Source organism: Chionomys nivalis, chromosome 10 (genome assembly GCF_950005125.1).
Source record: "Chionomys nivalis chromosome 10, mChiNiv1.1, whole genome shotgun sequence".
Taxonomy (NCBI): domain Eukaryota; kingdom Metazoa; phylum Chordata; class Mammalia; order Rodentia; family Cricetidae; genus Chionomys; species Chionomys nivalis.
The window spans coordinates 45,497,547-45,516,105 of record NC_080095.1 but is presented as its reverse complement, the minus strand read 5'-3'; the positions used below and the strand labels follow the sequence as shown (position 1 = coordinate 45,516,105).

General features: G+C 45.7%; 1 protein-coding gene across 2 annotated transcripts in view; it reads right to left on the bottom strand.

Annotated features, from left to right (window-relative positions):
• Positions 1-18,559, bottom strand: part of Zfyve26 (zinc finger FYVE-type containing 26) — a 60,132-nt gene that overhangs the window by 38,571 nt on the left and 3,002 nt on the right. For both annotated transcript variants that reach the window (XM_057782462.1, XM_057782464.1), the window contains exons 4-16: positions 14,957-15,046; positions 12,083-12,605; positions 11,384-11,505; positions 10,661-10,825; positions 10,443-10,531; positions 9,248-9,411; positions 8,492-8,698; positions 6,098-6,721; positions 5,813-5,899; positions 4,843-4,911; positions 4,331-4,482; positions 2,165-2,366; positions 921-1,184 (exon numbers count right to left, since the gene is read on the bottom strand). In XM_057782462.1, coding sequence (XP_057638445.1) covers positions 921-1,184; positions 2,165-2,366; positions 4,331-4,482; positions 4,843-4,911; positions 5,813-5,899; positions 6,098-6,721; positions 8,492-8,698; positions 9,248-9,411; positions 10,443-10,531; positions 10,661-10,825; positions 11,384-11,505; positions 12,083-12,605; positions 14,957-15,046 — 2,758 coding nt within the window. The remainder of the gene's footprint in view (positions 1-920; positions 1,185-2,164; positions 2,367-4,330; positions 4,483-4,842; positions 4,912-5,812; positions 5,900-6,097; positions 6,722-8,491; positions 8,699-9,247; positions 9,412-10,442; positions 10,532-10,660; positions 10,826-11,383; positions 11,506-12,082; positions 12,606-14,956; positions 15,047-18,559) is intronic.

Genomic DNA, 18,559 nt, shown 5'->3' with positions numbered 1-18,559 from the left:
TCCAATGGTCTTAGGTGACCCCTGTGAAAGGGTCATGTGATGCCAAAGGGGTCGTGCCCCACAGGATGAGAACCACCGCTCTAAGAACTCCATGTACATGTCCTAGGACATTTCCCTTTACCCGGCTTTATAGAGTCATGGCAGTCCCAGGCTAGGGCAATGCCTTCACCCAGGAGGGGCCTGTAGTCTGAGGGCACTCATTCACTTGTACCTTGGTTTCTGTATGCTAACAGATTGAACCCAGAGCTCAAGCTGCTACACCCTCACCCCACCCACCCATCCGTACCATTCTTGATATGTTTCTTTCCGTCTTTTTTATTTATTTATTTATTTATTTTGGTTTTTCGAGACAGGGTTTCTCTGTAGCTTTGGAGCCTGTCCTGGAACTCCCTTTGTATACCAGGCTGGCCTCGAACTCACAGAGATCCACCTGCCTCTGCCTCCCAAGTGCTGGGATTAAAGGCGTGCACCACCACCGCCCGGCTTCTTTCCATCTTTTTAACAAGTACCAACTTGCAGTGGGTTTAGTGGGTTTCTTTGTAGCATCTCCATACTATATGTCATTGTGTTTCTCGCCTCCTCCTCCTCCTCCTCTCTCTACTCCTGTTGGGGATCCCTTCTTCCCTACAAACCTAGCTGCCTTTTGGCTTTCCTGTTAAATGTATGCTTCTTCCCTCAATTTTATGATACATTAGAAAAGAATTTCCTCAAATGGCTGCAGATTGCTGTCTATGAACACGAGACACCTAACAGTCTCTATTTATGCCACTAGGACAAGGGCAGTAACTAATGTTAAATACTTCTCCTTCCACTCTCTCTGCTTCTTCTTAAGGCTTGTTGAGCTCATCACTACAGCTGAGAATGAATGAATGAATGAATGAGCGAGCAGGAATGGAGAGAGATGCAGGACACCCACTCACCCCGGCTCTCGAGGCTGCTGCTCAGGCGCCGCTCGGCTGTTTCTAAGAGCTGTTTGCAGGTCTTCCAGAGCTGACACTGGCAGCAAGCTAGGTCAAACGCAGCCATGGCAGGGGGACTGAGGTCTTCCAGAACTTCTCTAAGAGGAGTGCTGGGCTCCGTCAGGGTCGCATTTATCCAGAAATCTTCCTGGAGCGTGGGGATGGGGTCTTCGGAGGGGCTAAGGAGCTTGTCAGTCACGTCCGAGATGGAGTAAAACACCATTCCTGGGCGTGCAGCAGTGGAGCAAACAGCAAGGGTTAGGGTGAATCTACCCGCCACGTGTCGTATGAGAAGTAGTTTGTGTGAGGCTCTCCTGCACAGGAGCTGTATACACTAACACTTTCATTGGGGCCCGCTCTTACAGAATCAAACTAAAGGTATGGAAAAAGGCCACAATAAACCCAGAAGGCAGCGACGAGGGAGCATGTTTTCCCAACAGGATATAAAGCAGGCCCAGAAAGATTCGGGTCAGGGTGGGCCAACTGGAAACACTCTCTGAATATATTGCTAAGAAAGCAAAGACAACACTACTGCTTTAAGAGCTCTAGTCTATCAAAACCATTGAAAAGATGTACCTAAATATATTTTAAATAGAGGTCCAGGGAGATGTCAGTGCCAGCTCAGTGAGTAATAACTGCTGAACAAGCAGGAAGACTTGGGCATGTATTTTAAGTAGGACTGAAAAGTTCCTGGAATCACATGTAAAGGGCAAGACATGATGGTATCCTGGTCTATGGAGTCTGGGGAGCAATGAGTAAAAATGTGGGGCAAGCTTCTGCTTTGAGAAAGAAGGGAAGGCAGCTGTTGGATGTGCTGTCACAGCTGGGAAATGAGATGTGGTCCCCAGGCTGCAAACACCAACAAGCGAGTTTTCACTTTTAGGGACAGTCAAGTAATAGGCTTTACTGCTGGAAAATTACACGAGACAGGAACAGCTCCTCTAATGCCCAAGCGAGTGATCCCAAAATGCACTGGGACAGCAGTCTTTGTTCTTTAGCTGCAGAGGACAGGCAGGAGTGGCTTCAGGGGCAGCCATGTGGCCACCTAGTCAGGCAGCTGAGAGCAGCTAGGAAACTGCTGATTTTTGGGACAGGAGTCCTGCTTTCCATTTCTGGCGATTTCTCATGGAGATTTAGGTGGTTTCTTCCCTTATGCCACCACCCCAGCTACCTGTCCACCTCTGATGTCAAGAAGGAAGACTAACCTGCAGCTGCAGCGCTGCCAATGGCTTGCAGAGTTGAGCGCCCACTGCCAGTGCGCCGAACGGTGTTGTTACCGCCATTGGAATTCTGGTTTTCAATCTTATGCTCCACCCGGGCCAGTTCCTGGATCACCTCCTGGTAACGCTCTACAAACATCAGCTCCCCAGCACTGGGTGAAGACTTTAGGTTGAACATGAATATCACCTGTCACGAGAAAGGGAGGGGTGTGGCGGTGGCAGATCCATGTAGTCCGGGGATATCTAGAGACAGAATGCTAGGTCAACTCATTTGACTATGGCCCCAAGATGGCTATTTTAGAGCATCAGAGAGCATTTGGCTTTTTTTTTTTTTTTTGAGACAAGAGATTTTCTGTGTAGCACTGGCTGTCCTGGAACTCACTCTATAGACTAGGCCAGCCTCGATCTACCTGTCTCTGCTGCCCAAGTGCTAGGATTAAACATGTGTGTCACTACACTCAGCTAGCACTGAAAGTTAAAGAGAGACAAAATACAAAACAGCTCATAGGAGTCCATTAACAAATTATCAAAGTTCAGAAGGATATAAGCAAATGTTAGCAGTGACTTCAGAGGAAACACCTATGGGAAATAAACAAGAAAAGATTTTTCCTATCAGGAATTTAAGTTATGTATGATACTATATTTTAGTTGCTATGGTGAAACACCATGATTGAAGCAACTTGGGGAGGAAAAGGTTTATTTGGCTTCCACTTCCACATTGGAGTCCATCATTGAAGGAAGTCGGGACAGGAACTCAAACATGGAAGGAACCTGGAGGCAATGCTGTTCACTGGCTTGCTCAGCCTGCTCTCTTATAGAATTCAGGGCCACTAGCCCAGAGGTGGTACTACCCACAATGGACTGGGCCCTTCCCATCAATCACTAATTTAATTTAAAAGCCCTACAGACTTGCTTACAGCTCAATTCTATGGAGGCATTTTCTCAGTTGAGGCTCCCTCTTCTTTGATGATTCTAACTTTCGTCCAGTTGACATAAACCAGCACAGATACTATTTTATATCTAACACACTAACAAATTGTAAGAATAAATCCTCAAGGAGTATGCCACAACTGCTGTTAATAGTTTGGTATTCTTGCCGGGCGGTGGTGGCGCACGCCTTTAATCCCAGCACTCGGGAGGCAGAGGCAGGCGGATCTCTGTGAGTTCGAGACCAGCCTGGTCTACAAGAGCGTTCCAGGACAGGCTCCAAAACCACAGAGAAACCCTGTCTCAAACCCCCCCCCCCAAAAAAATAGTTTGGTATTCTTTTAAATGTTAAAAATATATTTAGGATTACTTTTAATCCCACCTTTAATTGGGAGGCAGAGGCAGGTGAATCTCTGTGAGTTTGAGGACAGTTTGAGGAACTACAGAGTTCCAGGACATACTCCAAAGCTATACAGAGACACCCTGACTTGAAAAACCAAAAACACTTTTTATAATTCTATTGATTGATTTGTTTGTTTGTTTATAGAGAATGTGTGTGGGCACATGAGTACCACAGCACACATGTGGAAGTCAGAGAGACACTTGCAGGAGTTAGTTCTCTCCTCCAACCATGTATGTCCTGGAGGTCAAATTCAGGTTTTCAGGTTGGGTGGCAAGTGCCTTTACCTACTGAGACATTGCCCTAAAATATGTGTTGACTTAGTAATTTAGATAAGACCCCTTTCATTCCCCTCCTGTCCCCCCATTTTCTGAGGCAGGTTTTTATTCGATAGCCCAGGTTGCCCAAATTCACAGCAGTCACCCTTCTCCAGTGTCGGGCTCACCAGTGGCAGCCGCCATTCCCAGCTATGAGAAATTTTCTTAAGGAAATAACTCCAAAGGTTTTACAAACAAGGGTGATCACATTTCCACAGCATTATTATAAGGCTGAAAGCAATCTGTGTGGTGAGATCACAGCTATTTTAGTTTGTCTAAACACTGCTTATATTAAGAAAACAAATAACTCAATGTCTCTAAACCTGCAGCGCCGAGCACTGGGCCTGCACACGTGGAAATTCCTTTCTGTCTTTTTCTGCTCCATGGGACTCCCCAGCAAGTACTCTCAAGTACTTTTGGGGTCACATGCATTTAGCTTTCCTGGAGGCACAACATGACAAACAGGGGCTGATGTAGCATGCTTTACCGTGACCAGTCTCCTGTTACCTGGTGGGCTTCTGCGAAGTTCCCCCTGAGGATACAGGATGCCAGCAGTGACTCCGGTGGGGAGAACATCATGGGGATGATGGAGCTCTGAGGTTGGGGCTGCATCCGGCTGTCCAGCTCCACCTGCCCAGACACAGCGCTCAGACTCCCTTCTGGTGGGTGAAGAACATGGACACAGTCGGGAGAAAACATAAGAGCTGTCACCTCTCCCCACAATCCTTTATTTTCTGTAAATGGGTCTTGGTTTTTGTTTAAATGAAGGGTAGGCGTTTGTCACCATCTTAGAATACAAGTAACAACTATCTCCCTTGAACAACCACCTTTTTCTCTCTGCTGCTGGGCAACTTAACTAAGAAAGAAAGCCTTTCCCCTTTGCCTAGCTGACATCTCCATTATGCAGAATAAACCATGAACCTAGGTTCAGTTCCTTCCGGTGTTCACACCACAGGGTACGGCAAGTCTGGACATGGGCAAAGCTGCCTGAAGTTAACATCTGTCTGGGACCCAAATACCTGAAGTACTTGTGCTCAGCTCACTGCTGGTACTCTCCAGGGATGGGTTGGGGCCTCTTTCCCGGCCATCTAGAGGTAGAAGAGTGAAATTCAGCCATCAGCTCCTTATAGCCTATAAACTGCAAAGTCAGTCCACTAGCCCAGCTCCGGGTAGACTGAGGATGAAGGGTGACTACAGTGAGGATGGGTGGCAGGGACGATGTGGTCCCAGAGCTCAATGGGTAACAGCCTGTACCAGTGGTTTTTACCACGTGGGGCCTTAGAGTCCTAGGAGCTAGTGACCACCATCTGCTGACTAAGTACTAGCAATAGCTCGGTAAAATGAACCAATAGGCTGCATGACGTTTTCTGATGTAGAGGATGTGGCTCGCCCTGATGCAAGCCGAGGAGGAAAAGTGGCTCAGCGTCAGTTTTCCTAAGTGCTGAGACTTGCCAATGGAGGCTGTCTGTCCCTTTGTGTGGCCCTATAGAGGCTGTCAACCATCAAGGGAATCCCCTTGGCGCACTACTGAGGTAGCCCTGTGGAAAGACGAGGTACCTGTGGGGAAAAGGAACCGGAAGACATGTTTTAGGGATGGAGGACGCAGGTGGACACAAACTTAGTCTATGTCCCAAACCAATCACCGAGCAGCTTCAGTGCCATGGCAACACTGCCAGGCAGATTTTCCACGTTTCCCTTAGGGCATCCCTTCATCTCACTCAGGGTGTTTACAGTGTGTGTTTGTGTGTGCGTGTGTATGCGTGTTTGTCATTGTGCATGTTGTGTTGTGTGGGAAATTTCTGGATGGCTATGTAAGACACCGTTACGACCTGACGGGGGAAGGGGTGGGACTAGGAGGATCTTCTGACTTTGGTTATTTTGACAATGTGCTCTGCCTTTTTAGAACATTAGACAAGCAAGCATCGGCATGCCTCTTTGTAGGTGTGTGGGAATTAGACTCGAGGAGAGAAAAGAGAGGTTGTGGATCACCTGCCCGGGTTCTTCTAGACCGGCGACCTCTGCGGAGACTAGAGTGCCTTGTGGCAATGGGCCGGTATCTTCGGGAAGGTTGGTCTTCTGCAATAGCACACACAGACACAGTGACTAGCTTTGATGTGACCTTTTGTGGAAGCAGGCAGGGGTCACCTTCGCTAAGCTCTGAGATGTTGAGCAGTCTGACAGGTCCCCGAATTCGGGTGTGGCTCCCACGTGCCCACCCCTTGCCCACGTCGTGGAACTTTCCTCCTTTCCTCTTTTCTGTCCCCCTTCACCCACCTGAGCGCTGATTGCTGGTTACCACCTTGTATCGCCACTGGGCCTCGGAGAGAACCTTTGAGAACCGGTGCAGGCGGCTCTGCAGTCCATCTCTGCCTGCGGAGCCGGAGCCGCTCTGGCCTTCCAGCAGCTTTGTCTCCTCGGGAGTGCTGCGGCTGCAGATCTCATCGAGCTGCTCCTGAACAAGGCCGAGGAAGGCTCCTATTGCGAACTCATCGGCCAAGAATCCACTCAGGCCACTAGTAAAGTGCTTTAGGTCCAAGAAGCTGTGCTTGTGAGGCCCCGGAGAACCGTCTTTTGGCTCTGCCTTTGGACAGCTTGGCATTGTGTGCTCAAGGTTCCTGGGTCCCAGGGGACCCCGTTCTGCCTTCCTCTCAGGTGGGGCTATGTGCTGAGGGCTCTCTGACGGAGACCTCAGGCCCAAGGAGCCCAAGGAGCCCTTCCCCTCAATGTCATCATCTTCAGCATAGTCCTCGGGCAGGTGAGGCTCTGCGTGGAGATCGGCAGAGGTGATGAGGAGCAAAGAGAAGATGTTTTCGAGAATTTCCAGGCACAGAGAGTCGGGGATACTGCGTAGATACTGTCGGCATCTGGCCAGGTATGTTGTGAAGAGATGGGAAGCACCTAAGGAGGATGGGTAAGAGCAGAGGCCGGAGGGAGAGGAGAGAGAGCAAAACACTAAAAATCAGCCCACTGAACACTCCCTATGTTTCTGCTCTTCCCTTATTTTGGTGTCATCCCTTACCTCCGACAAGTACTTCCTATTCTAGGAATTAAGGTAACAACATGGACTTCTCACCCCGCAATTCTATTTTAACCTCCTGTTTAATCTCAGGCTGCCTACGTCTCTTAAATATTTGATATTCAACAAGGGTGTGGTAGTACAATTCTGATCCCAGCATTCAGGAGGCTGAGGAAGGGGGATTGCCACAAGTTTAAGGCTACCTTGAGCTATAGCATGAAACTCTGCCATAAAAAAAACAAAGGGACTGGAGAGATAATTTAGTGACTCAAAGCACTGGCTGCTCTTCCGGTTTGATGACTTAGTGACTCAAAGCACTGGCTGCTCTTCCGGTTTGATTCCACCTCGGTTTGATTCCCAGCACCTACATGATGGCTCACAACCTCTGAAATGCCAGGTTTTTTGTTTTATGTTTTGTTTTGTTTTGTTTGTTTGTTTGTTTCTGAGACAGTGTTTCTCTGTGTCACCCTGTCTTGGCTGTCCTGGAAGGCACCTGTAGATCAGGCTGGCCTTGAACTAACGAAGATCCACCTGCCTCTGCTTCCCGAGTGCTGAGATTAAAGGTGTGTGCCACCACCGACCTGCTGAAACTCCAGTTTTAAGGAGATCTGATGCTGTGTTCTGGTCTCTGTGGGAAGCAGCCATGTGCATGGTGCACAGACATACATGCAGGCAAAACACCTACATGTATTAAAAAAAAATCTAAAAAATACATTTAAAAGAAGAGAAGGAGGAAAAGGAAGAAGAAGAGAAGGAAAATCAGAACTAAGCATGCTATTTCAGGCCTGTAATCCCAGTGCTTGGGAGGCTTAAGAGTTTGAGGCTAAATCAGGTTACATCAATTTCCATTTGTACTACACAGTACGACTTGGAAGGAAGGAAGGGAAAAGGAAAAAAAAATCATAAGTATGTTCTATTTGGAGTACTGTGTCTTAAAACTGAGCTTCAATTTATATATCATATACATAAATACACATAATATATATAAAGATATAAACTGTGCAGGTAAGTTTGAACCAGAGTTGCTTTATTATTTTAAAATATCTATCAATTTATGTATTTTATGTATGTGTGTGTTTTATCTGCATGTACATCTCTCATCAGAAGAGGGTATCAGATTCCATGGGTCTATAGTTACAGGTGATTATATACTGCCTCGTAGGTGCTGGGTGTTCAACTTGGAACTGGAAGAGAAGCCAGTGCTCTCCCCCACTCTCCCCAGATTCTCCATGTAGCCCTGGCTGTCCTGGAACTCACTCTGTAAACCAGGCTGGCCTTGAACTCAGAGAACCACTTGCCCTTTCCTCCTGGGTGCTGGGACTAAGGGCAATGTGCTACCACAGCTGGGCTGCAGCCAGAGCTCTTAACCATAGAGCCATCTCTCCAGAAATGGCATTTCTCCTGAAGTGCTATTCTTACCATGGTGTCTAGCTACAAAAAGTAAACCATTTGGCAAATACTATGCTAGATGATCAGATTAAGATCCATTAAGATATAAGCAAGTCCCTTTGATGCAGAGGCTGATAAATGGATAAAATTGTTCCTGAGTACTTTCAAATCAAGGGCACTCCATCTTGGAAGGAAATGGTAACCACACAAAACAGTGCCTGGGAAAGGTGCCTGCATATGCGGGGGACAGGAACGCTCTGTACCTGCGGAGGGGAGGGAATCATTGCCTGGCTCTGCCACGGCCAGGTCCTCGGAGGCAGAGGCGATGTCTCTGCAGTCCTGGCACTGAGCGTGCTGGTGTGAGTTCACACAGAGGGCATAGACAGCATACTTCATGGCACAGAAGCCCTGGTAGAGAGTCAGGCTCTGACATGGGCTCAGGTGCTCAGGGACTGAGGCATCACGGGTATCTGAAGCAGAGACATGGGCAGAACTTCAGAGTTAGCCTGTTCAGGCATGAGCAGCGAAAATGACTGAAGCACAGAGGGCTGACCTGTAGTTCTTACCCTCCTGCATGTCTGACCTGCAATGTCCCAGGCCTGTCCCCTAGTCAAAACCAGCTTCGTCCTCTTTGCCTTGCTTTTCTCTACCAGTCTTCCTTCTATATGATACATGGCCTCCATTGCCTGGACTCTAACTTATATTCCACATGGTTTGTACCCAGTCATGGTCCTATTACTGCTCTTTTCGGGTTGAAGTCCCAAGCTCCAAGTACATCTCAATGGGTTCAGAGGCCAAATATCAACGACCTTTTACGCTTCTCGCTGTGAATCAGAATCCTAGTTCTTCTAGGAAATTTGCCAAACCAGTTCCTCAGATTTCCGCGGGGGATGGGGGGTAGGAAGAAAAAAAAAAAGAACGTGGTCAAAGCAACATCTCCCTGCTGGAAACATCTGTTCTCACCTGAGGAAGTTCCCTGACCTGTGTGACACAATGCGGCCAAACTATGCTCAACTCACCATGCTCTCGTTGGAGGTCCTTAGCTGGCACCTTCTGAAGGAGCTTGAGGACTTCTTCCTCCCTGAGGGCTGGAAGGTTTGTGAGGTGATGGAGAGAGTAGAGCACAGAGTGGCTGTCTCCACCATGTAAGTGACACAAGAGCGCTCTCTTTGGTATGAGGTTGCTGGAAGGCAAAGTTGGAAGGATGGACAAGGAGGCCCTGCAGAGAGACAACTCTCTTTCCTCTTGTTCTTCGGGTTTCACCTTCTCAAACTATTTTATTAGGTTTAGGATAAAAGGTAACATTTATCCATGTCCACCTTGAGGAATTATAGCCATCAATTTAGTTGCTTGTCTGGAAAGGATCTAGGAAGGGCCTTTCTGCCCAGTGGAGTCTAAGAAGGGCCTGAAGATCCAAGTCCCTGAATTCTGTACTCTCTGTAGCTTTCAAATAAGCTTCTTTGGTTTATTCAAAGAGTCCCTCCCTACACCCTCCTCCACCTGCTTTCTGAAGCATTAGTGAGGTTAACGAAGAACAAAATGGAAACTCATATCTAGGTGAAGGCAGGTCTCCCTATGTGACCTTCGCTGGCCTGGAACTTGCTATGGAGAAAGGGCTGACTGTGAATTCAGAGATCTGTCTGCCTCTCCCTCCCAGGGGCTGAGATTAAAAGTGTAAGCCACCGAGCCGGGCGGTGGTGGTGCACGCCTTTAATCCCAGCACTCGGGAGGCAGAGGCAGGCGGATCTCTGGGAGTTCGAGGCCAGCCTGGTCTACAAGAGCTAGTTCTGGGACGGGCACCAAAACTACAGAGAAACCCTGTCTCGAAAAACCAAAAAAAAAAAAAAAAAAAAAAAAAAAAAGTGTAAGCCACCGTGTATGACCCTTAGTGTTTAAAGCAGCGATCATGTCTGGATCTATTTTGCCAGAATGTTGTAGGAGGCTTAGCACAATGCCTGGCTTATAGTACATGCATGCGTAGGGATTGTCAGCTGCTGTTCTTTTGGATTCCAAATTATCCTTTGGCCATGACATGGTGGTCACAAACGGAAGCTATTCATTACTTAGGTTTCCCCCAAACCCTACTTTAACAGATGGAACAATTATTTGTATCTGGCCATCATAATCAAATTTTTTTCTTTTTCTGAAATGGAGTATAGGGTTGAGTGTGCCCCAGGTATGGTAGGAAGGGGGAAAGCCTTGACAGGGACATACCTGCTCTGCTGTACACACCACTCCAGGACTTCTAAGTGAGCCCACAATCCTTCACAGGCATCCCTGAGAAGCTCATCATGGCCTTGGTCCTATGCCAACGTAGAAAAAACAAATACTGACTTCAGACACTGTGGCTGACTGTGAGACTAGGAACTCTTCTAAGTCCAAAGCCCCAAGGCATTCGCTTCTGGAGCACCCTGGGGTGCTGCACGAGTTACCTGGGTCCTGTAGAGTGTTTGGAGTAATCGTTTAGCTGATTCAAGGCTCTGGCAGTGTGTCCAGCCCAGGAGCACGAGCAAGTGGCTGAGAGGCCGGAATTCTCGATCAAGCAGGCACCCAAGGCTTGGGAAGTCTTCCTCTTTCAACAGGGTCAGTGCTGTTACCTGTAAGCCAAAGGTTACCTGCTTACCTGAACTGGAAAGAATTAGTTCCAGTTTCACTAGGGTAGCCAGTTACATAAAAATACAGTTCACAAGAGTACATTCTAAGCATTTTGAAGTGAGGGACTGACTTCTCTTGTAACCCCATCTCTTAGCATAGCACATAGCCTACAAGTTGAGATTCACAAATATCTGTTGAAGTAAATTAGGTTTGGCTGCAATTTAGAAGGCAAGAGTTAGAGTAATTAAATTTCCCTGCCAGCTAGGCCTTGAATTGCTGCCGTGGCCTTTGCTGTCTACATCCCCCAGAAAGCTGACCCACAGCCAACATCTTGCTTCCTACCAAAGGTTCAACTTAAAGTGGCTACAGCATCAACTAGGAATGGAACTGGTTCTCAGAGGCCCCTCTCCCAAGGGATGTCGGGATGGCAACCAGATGACTTACCACTGATTAGACTACAGGAGTTGGATATGTGAGTGAGAGAGAAACAGAGAAAACCCAAATAGCCCTGGGAGAGTTCTGGGTTCTTCTATGGAGCACAGGAATGGAGCTTGACTCACCAGGATCTGCTCCAGGAAGTGTTTGTTGTTGCTCAGGCAGTAGAAAAAGGCCATTTTCCAGGCGTGGGCTGGGTCGGGGGTGGAGAACAGGGCCAGCATTGCCCGCTCAGGATCCGGATGATCTGGGGACATTGAACATCACACCGGCAGGGTTACTAATGAACAGCTCCTTTTTCTCACGCAACAGTCCACACTGAAAACCAGCCAGTCCGAGACTAGGCACTTGTATTTATTTACTTAAAATGTATCGTCATTATTGTTATATTGTATGTGCATGCATGTGCATATTATAGAGGTCAGAGAACAATGTTGGGGAGTCCATTCTCTCCTCCCACTATTATGTGGGTTCTGGGGATCAAACTCAAATCACTGGGCCAGTGTGGTAAGTAAAAGCACCTTTAGCCACTGAGCCATCTTCCTAGACCAAGAGTAGACTCTTACAAAAGTTAAACTCTACTGTTTACACTTTATCTGAAAGATGTTTCAATCTTCTCAGTAGTTTCTGCAAAGGTCTTTTCTGCTCCTGCTATTTCCTTAAGCTATGCTTTAAATAAACAACAAGAAAATGCTCTGTGGTTTTGCTTAGCCTCTCTTGTGTTGGACAACAAGCAGGTACAATACTAGTTCAGAACTTCAGAGGGGACATCAGAATGACTAAAGTACTAAATTACTACAGGAGAAACAGCAAAAGACACACACCTTTTCCTGGAAGTGTGGCCTTTGGTGTCCTTTCTGTCACCTTTTCTGCATAGGTTTGGCCGTAGAGGGACAGTAGGCCCCGTCCAGCCTTGTGTAACAGGCAACCAAGCAGCCGCTCCTCCCGCAGGGGACTGCCCTCAGTCATGCAGGTCTCTAACAGTTCCTCACAGAGGACCCGCCATTCACTTTCTGGTGGCTCGCCAGTGCAACATAGAGCCTGAAGGGCTCCACAGACAGCGTCGGGCAGACCAGGGGGCTGAGGGGCAGGGTCCCGAAGGGTCTGAAGTGCCTTTCGAATGCGATCCAGCAGTGTCTTCTGCAGAGGGCTGTGACAGAGGCTGGTGCTGTGGTGATCTACAAGCAGGAGCTCCAACAGGGCCTGGGCTAGCTGGGGGGCTTGCTTCAGAACATCCCAGAGCGCGGAGACAGCTTCAGGGCTGAGCTGAGGGGTCCCGCTCTCCCACCTCTGGCTTCTGTCAGGTATGCTGTCTACTGGACTTTGTGCTAAGGTTTCAAACAGCTCCTAGGTGGAGAATGAAGACAGGGAGTGCAGTGATCACCAAGACGGCGATGACCTATGTGCCTTGATGGCTCAGCAGCTGTAGCAAACATTTCTATAGATGTCTGTATAGCTTGTCACTATTCAAAGAAGAACTAAATCAACCATGATGACAATCTCCAGAAGCAGACACCATAGTCATTCCTGTCTTACTGAGGAGACTGAGGTTAGAAGTGATTAGCTCAGCTACCCAAGCCCCACCCCCCACTCTCCTCAACGTTTGTTAGTGACCTAATTAAGACTATACTTTTATAGACCAGGTGGGTAAGGCATTATGCACATCTTATATACAATTCAATCTAATCTTTGAAGGAACATTACATATCAGCTTTTAACTACTGATCTGAATTCTTTACAAGTTTTAAGGCATAATCTATTTTTTATCCTCCCATAAAACCCTTCTGCTGTGGTTTGACTGTGTACCTTAAAAGTTCATTGTGTCAGGAGGCAGATATGTGGCACATACCTGGAAACCCAGGAAGCTGAGACTTTGTGGCCAGCCTGGGCTATATGCTGAGACACTGTCTCAAATGAACCACAGCAAAGTAGTTCATGTGTTAGAAACTTAATCCCCAATTTCATGTGTTAATATTTGGAGACTGAGCATTTGGGAGAGTTAAGATTAGATGAAATCTAATCTCAAGGCTGATCCCCATGGTATCAGCAACTTTGTAAGAAGAGAGACCCCTGAACTAGCACACCTGTCCCCTCTCACTTCACGATGACCTCTGTCATGTTACGGTGCAGGAAGAAGGCTCTTCCAGATGCCGAGCAGACACCAGTGTTGTGCTGTTCTTCAGTATTCCAAACCATGAACTAAACAAATCTGCTTTATAAATTACCCAGCCTGTGGTATTTGGTTACAGCAACAGACATCAGGCACTTGCTTAATGCTTTTAATTCACACACCTTTGAACAGTTAAATACCATATGGTTTATTAAAAATGTCTCCTGTGTATTAGCATGATTAGGTATTGAGTCTGCCTCTTCAGCTAGCCTGTTAGAAGCATGACTCTCTATAGACTGCTTATATAGGCAGATTGAAGGAGAAAGGGGTACAGGGATGTGCATTGTTTTCTACATCTGTAGATGTTGTTCAGGGATGGCTCTTTATTCATGAGTCCTTGAACTAATACAAGTCAGTTCTCAAGTAAGTCCTACCATAAATATATCTTATCTGATAGCAGGGCCTTAAGAAAACAAATATGGCCGGGTAGTAGTGGCCCACGCCTTTAATCCCAGCACTTGGGAGGCCGAGGCAGGTGGATCTCCATGAGTTCAAGACCAGCCTGGTGTACAGAGTAAGTCCCAGGACAGCCAAAACTGTGATAATGGGCTGGGGTGTGGATCAAGGACAGAGTGATTGTCTAGAATGTTACAAGACCCTGGGTTTGATGCTAACAAAATTTAAAATAAATAAATGAGGTATTGAGTCTTAATAAGTAGCAACTGATGTTTATATATTATAATATATAATATGTAATATATTTCTATATAGATATAGTTATATGTATCTATAGGAAAAAAATCTAGTAATTGATAGATGATATAAAAATAGTATCTATATCAATCTATCGCTATCTATCTATAGATATGGATAACTATATCTATATATTATCTATCTATTGATTGCTAACTTTTTGGGGGGTGGCAATTGAGACAGGTTTTTACTATGTAGCTCATGCTGGCCTTAAATTCTTTTTTTTTTTTTTTTTTTTTTTTGGTTTTTCGAGACAGGGTTTCTCTGTGGCTTTGGAGCCTGTCCTGGAACGAGCTCTTGTAGACCAGGCTGGTCTCGAACTCACAGAGATTCACCTGCCTCTGCCTCCCGAGTGCTGGGATTAAAGGTGTGCGCCACCACCGCCCGGCTTGGCCTTAAATTCTTGACTATTGGCCTATGCAATCATGCTTACCCAGACAAAGAGAACATTTAGTTGGACTCTGCCTTTAGAAGGTTGGTACAATGATTAGCTATAAAACATTAGTGTATCTGTTATAGAAAACAAGTCTATCAAATATTCCTTTCTTCCTTCAAATTCTCTATCGTCTACTCGTCAACAGTTCAAATATCTTAAATTAAACCCAAGTAATGAGTTCCTTCTAGGTGAAATGCAAAGAACAATCGATCGCCTGCTGCGATCAGTTCTGCGGGGCAATCTGCTTCCAGAATTCCAAAATCAGGTACATTATACTCATTCTAAACTATTGCTCTCTCTGAAAACAAAGAACAGTCAACATCTTAGAGACCTGTCTCCCTGATGGTCCTGAAAATCAAACTTGTTGAGTGACAGCAGATGGCCCTCAGTCCTTCCTACCTGGAGGATGTTCTCTGGAATGCCACCTTGGAGGTCTTCTGACAAAAAAAGAAACTCAAGTTTTCTCCGGAAAACAGCAGAAAGTAATTTCTAGAGAAATAATACACAATTGTAGAGGTCGGCATATGCTTTGCTTGACAAATACAATTTCTCTTTAGTTATTCTTATTTCTGCTATTTCTCTAAGATAAGGTACTTTTAACCATTACACTCCTGGATGCATTTTTGAAAAATATTTATTTTTATTTGAATGTATATGGATGATTTTTGTATGTCTGTGCACCATGTGCAAGTAAGTCTGTTGCCTGCAGAGGGCAGCAGAGGACATCAGAGTCCCTGAGACTGCAGTTACAGACAATTGTGAAGTGCCATATGGTTGCTGGGAATTGAACCTGGGTCCTCTGGAATAGCAGTCAGTGCTCTTAACCTCCGAGCCATCATTCCAGTCCCTCTGGATATGGTTTTAGATGTACTCCTTTGGAAATCAAATTGGCTAAACTTTAACATTCTTTAAATTAATACACAGGGGCTTGGGAATATTGCTCAGGCGGAAAAGTGCTTGCCCCACAAGCATGAGGACCTGAGTTCAGATCCCTAATACCCACATTAAAAAAAAAAGGGTTAGGTGTAGTGGTCTATACCATGAATCCCAACACCTGCCTTTAGTCCCAGCACTTGGGAGGTAGAGGCAGGCAGACTTTTGTGAGTATGAGGCCAGTATGGTCTACATAGTGATTTCCCAGTCAGGCAGAGCTACACAGTGAGACCCTGTCTCAAAGCAAAACAAAATAAAGCAAAAAACAAACAAAACCCCCAAATCTGGACTGGAGAAATAGCTCAGTTGTTAAGGTACACAGACATACATACAGACAAAACATAACAATAATTAAAAACACAATAAAAAAAACAGACAACAATAATAAATATCTAGGGTTGAATATGTTCTAGGGTTGAATGCATATAATCCCAGTACAAGAGGATCCTGGGAGCTTTCCGACCAGAAAATATAGCCAAATTAATGAGTGTCATGTTCATTGAGAAACTTTGTATGTGAAAAAAAAAAAATCCAAAACACCAAAAACTCAAACACCAAAGAGAAAGGCAGGAAGACACCTAACTGATGTTGATTTTAAACGGCCTAGCACATATTCATACAAACGTGCACACACACAGACAACTAAAGCCTACACTGATTAACCTCAAACTCCAAGCGTGTTCATTTCGTGCTCTTTCCTTTTCTCCTTGTCTGTTCTGAGACACAGTCTTGCTATGTAGCCCAGGCTGGTCCTGCACTCAGGGTCCCCTTGCCCCTGTTTCCCTCCTGCTGGGATGAAACAGATACCATGTCTGACTCCCTCTTCTTGAAAAAAAATCACTCAAGCTTTTCACCAATAATTTTTATTGCTGTGTGTAAAACAGCTACAGGAAACTCTTGGAGGGCCGGGCGGTGGTGGCACACGCCTTTAATCCCAGCACTCGGGAGGCAGAGGCAGGTGGATCTCTGTGAGTTCGAGACCAGCCTGGTCTACAAGAGCTAGTTCCAGGACAGGCTCCAAAACCACAGAGAAACCCTGTCTCGAAAAACCAAAAAAAAAAAAAAAAAAAAAAAAAAAAAAAAAAAGGAAACTCTTGGAGGGCACACCCTCATAATCCTTTTAACCCAACCATGCTTTTGGTAGTCACTATCCTTTGTATACCAGTTGTTAAAAAAAACAACAACAACAACAAAAAAACAAAGGTATGCACGCCTGGCACAGGGTGTTGTATTTCACTTCCAAATTAAAGAAAACCCGTAGCATTTAATTTTTTTTTTTTTTTTTTTTTACAGTGTTTCTCTGTGTAACAGCTCTGGAAGTCCTGGAACTCACTTTGTAGACCAGGCTGACCTCGAACTCACAGAGATCCACCTGCCTCTGCCTCCCAAGTGCTGGGTTAAAGGCGTGCGCCACTGAAATGACACTGAAGACTCACTGGCCACATAATTTTGACTAGTGGCATCGTGCACTGCATAGAGATATGCTTCCATTTAATAGCCAGGCCTGTGCATTATGGACATGAGGGTTATTGCGAGCTTTCCTCTGAAAGTAGCTGCTTATCAGCAAACATCTCTGTAGCTAACCCTTTAGACACATGCTTACACATGTAGACCTAAACCACTGCAAGATAAACAGCAGAAGATAAAAGTGAATAAAGGATACAAACACAGCACCACTGCTTCGCCTCGTAATTAAACGGCAGCTCTTGGCAGGCAGCGGGAGCCTGCAGCAGTAAATAGCTGTGTTTCCGAGCACCAAGGCAGAAGTGGCTCTGTAGCACTCCAAAGTGCACCTGAAGTCCTGGTCCTTAAAAAACAGTTTATAGTTCTCCAAACAACAAAACTACAACCGTTTGACGCAGTGGATCACCGGAGCTTTAAGGACTGCATGAAGTTTGGTATTGGCCAAAACAAGAGCAATTCCCCATCTAGGCCGAGGAGCCAGGGAAGTGAAATCCACCACCTGACGTTGTTAAGCAACCCTCCAGAGAATAAGCAGTCAATGAGGTCACAAGTCAGCAAGCAGACCTCTTCTCCACAAGGGGAAAGGTCAGTTAGTTCAACAGACTTGGTGTTTGTAATAGGGAGATCTTTATTCAGTAACAAAGCCCCTCTGTCCCCCTCCCTTCCAAGATGCTAGGGAATCGTCTTTCTTTTCTACTTTACCTCATTTTTGTTGTCTCTTTCTCTCTTTAGCACTGATTCTTATTTTTCCTAGGTTTCATGATTTTACAATTTTGCTTCTTTTACTTGCTCTTTCTGCTAGTCTTCCTACAAGTTCTCTTTGCTAGACAACCCTCTAAGTCTGCCTAAAAGATACATTTAAGCCTGGTGTTGCTGGCACACACCTTTGATCCCAGCACTAGGGAGACAGAGGTAGGTGGATCTTTGGGTGATCGAGGTCAGTCTGGTCTACAGAGTAAGCTCCAGGACAGCTAGGGCTATACAGAGAAATCCTGTCTTGAAACACAGTAACAAAAAAAGACATCTTTAGGCCAGGATTTTTTGGCACAGTCATGGGAAGGACAAAAATGCAAAAATTGGAACTAAACAAAAAATTAATTCTGATGAGTGAAAGCAATAAATGTAAGAAAAAATGATAGATATTTTAAAACTGAATTTTTTTACTTTGAAGTTCACGTAGGCTAATATAATGTTGATGTGGAAAATGAACGAGGGTTGAGGTGGTCAGATCTCTGGCTTTGCTGGAGTCATTTCTCTTGAGTCAAGTGTGTGTGTGCTTTATGTGTGTGCATGTGAGACAGAGTCTCATTATGCTGCCTAGGCCAGCACTGAACTCTTGGACTCAAATAATCTTCATGTGTCAGCTTCTTGAGAAGCTGGGATTACAGCCTTTACCACCACACCCCACCCATCTTGGCATAGTCACTGAACTCTACAAAGTTCTCTTCAAGAGCAAGACTTCTAGACATATTTAACAAACTAGTATTATTCCTAATGATATTATATGTTAAGGTACCAGGGTAAATTAACAAGCAAATCATTTCCACAGTCAACCCTGAGAAAGACTACAACCAACCACAAAAAAAAAAAAAAAAAAAAAAAAAA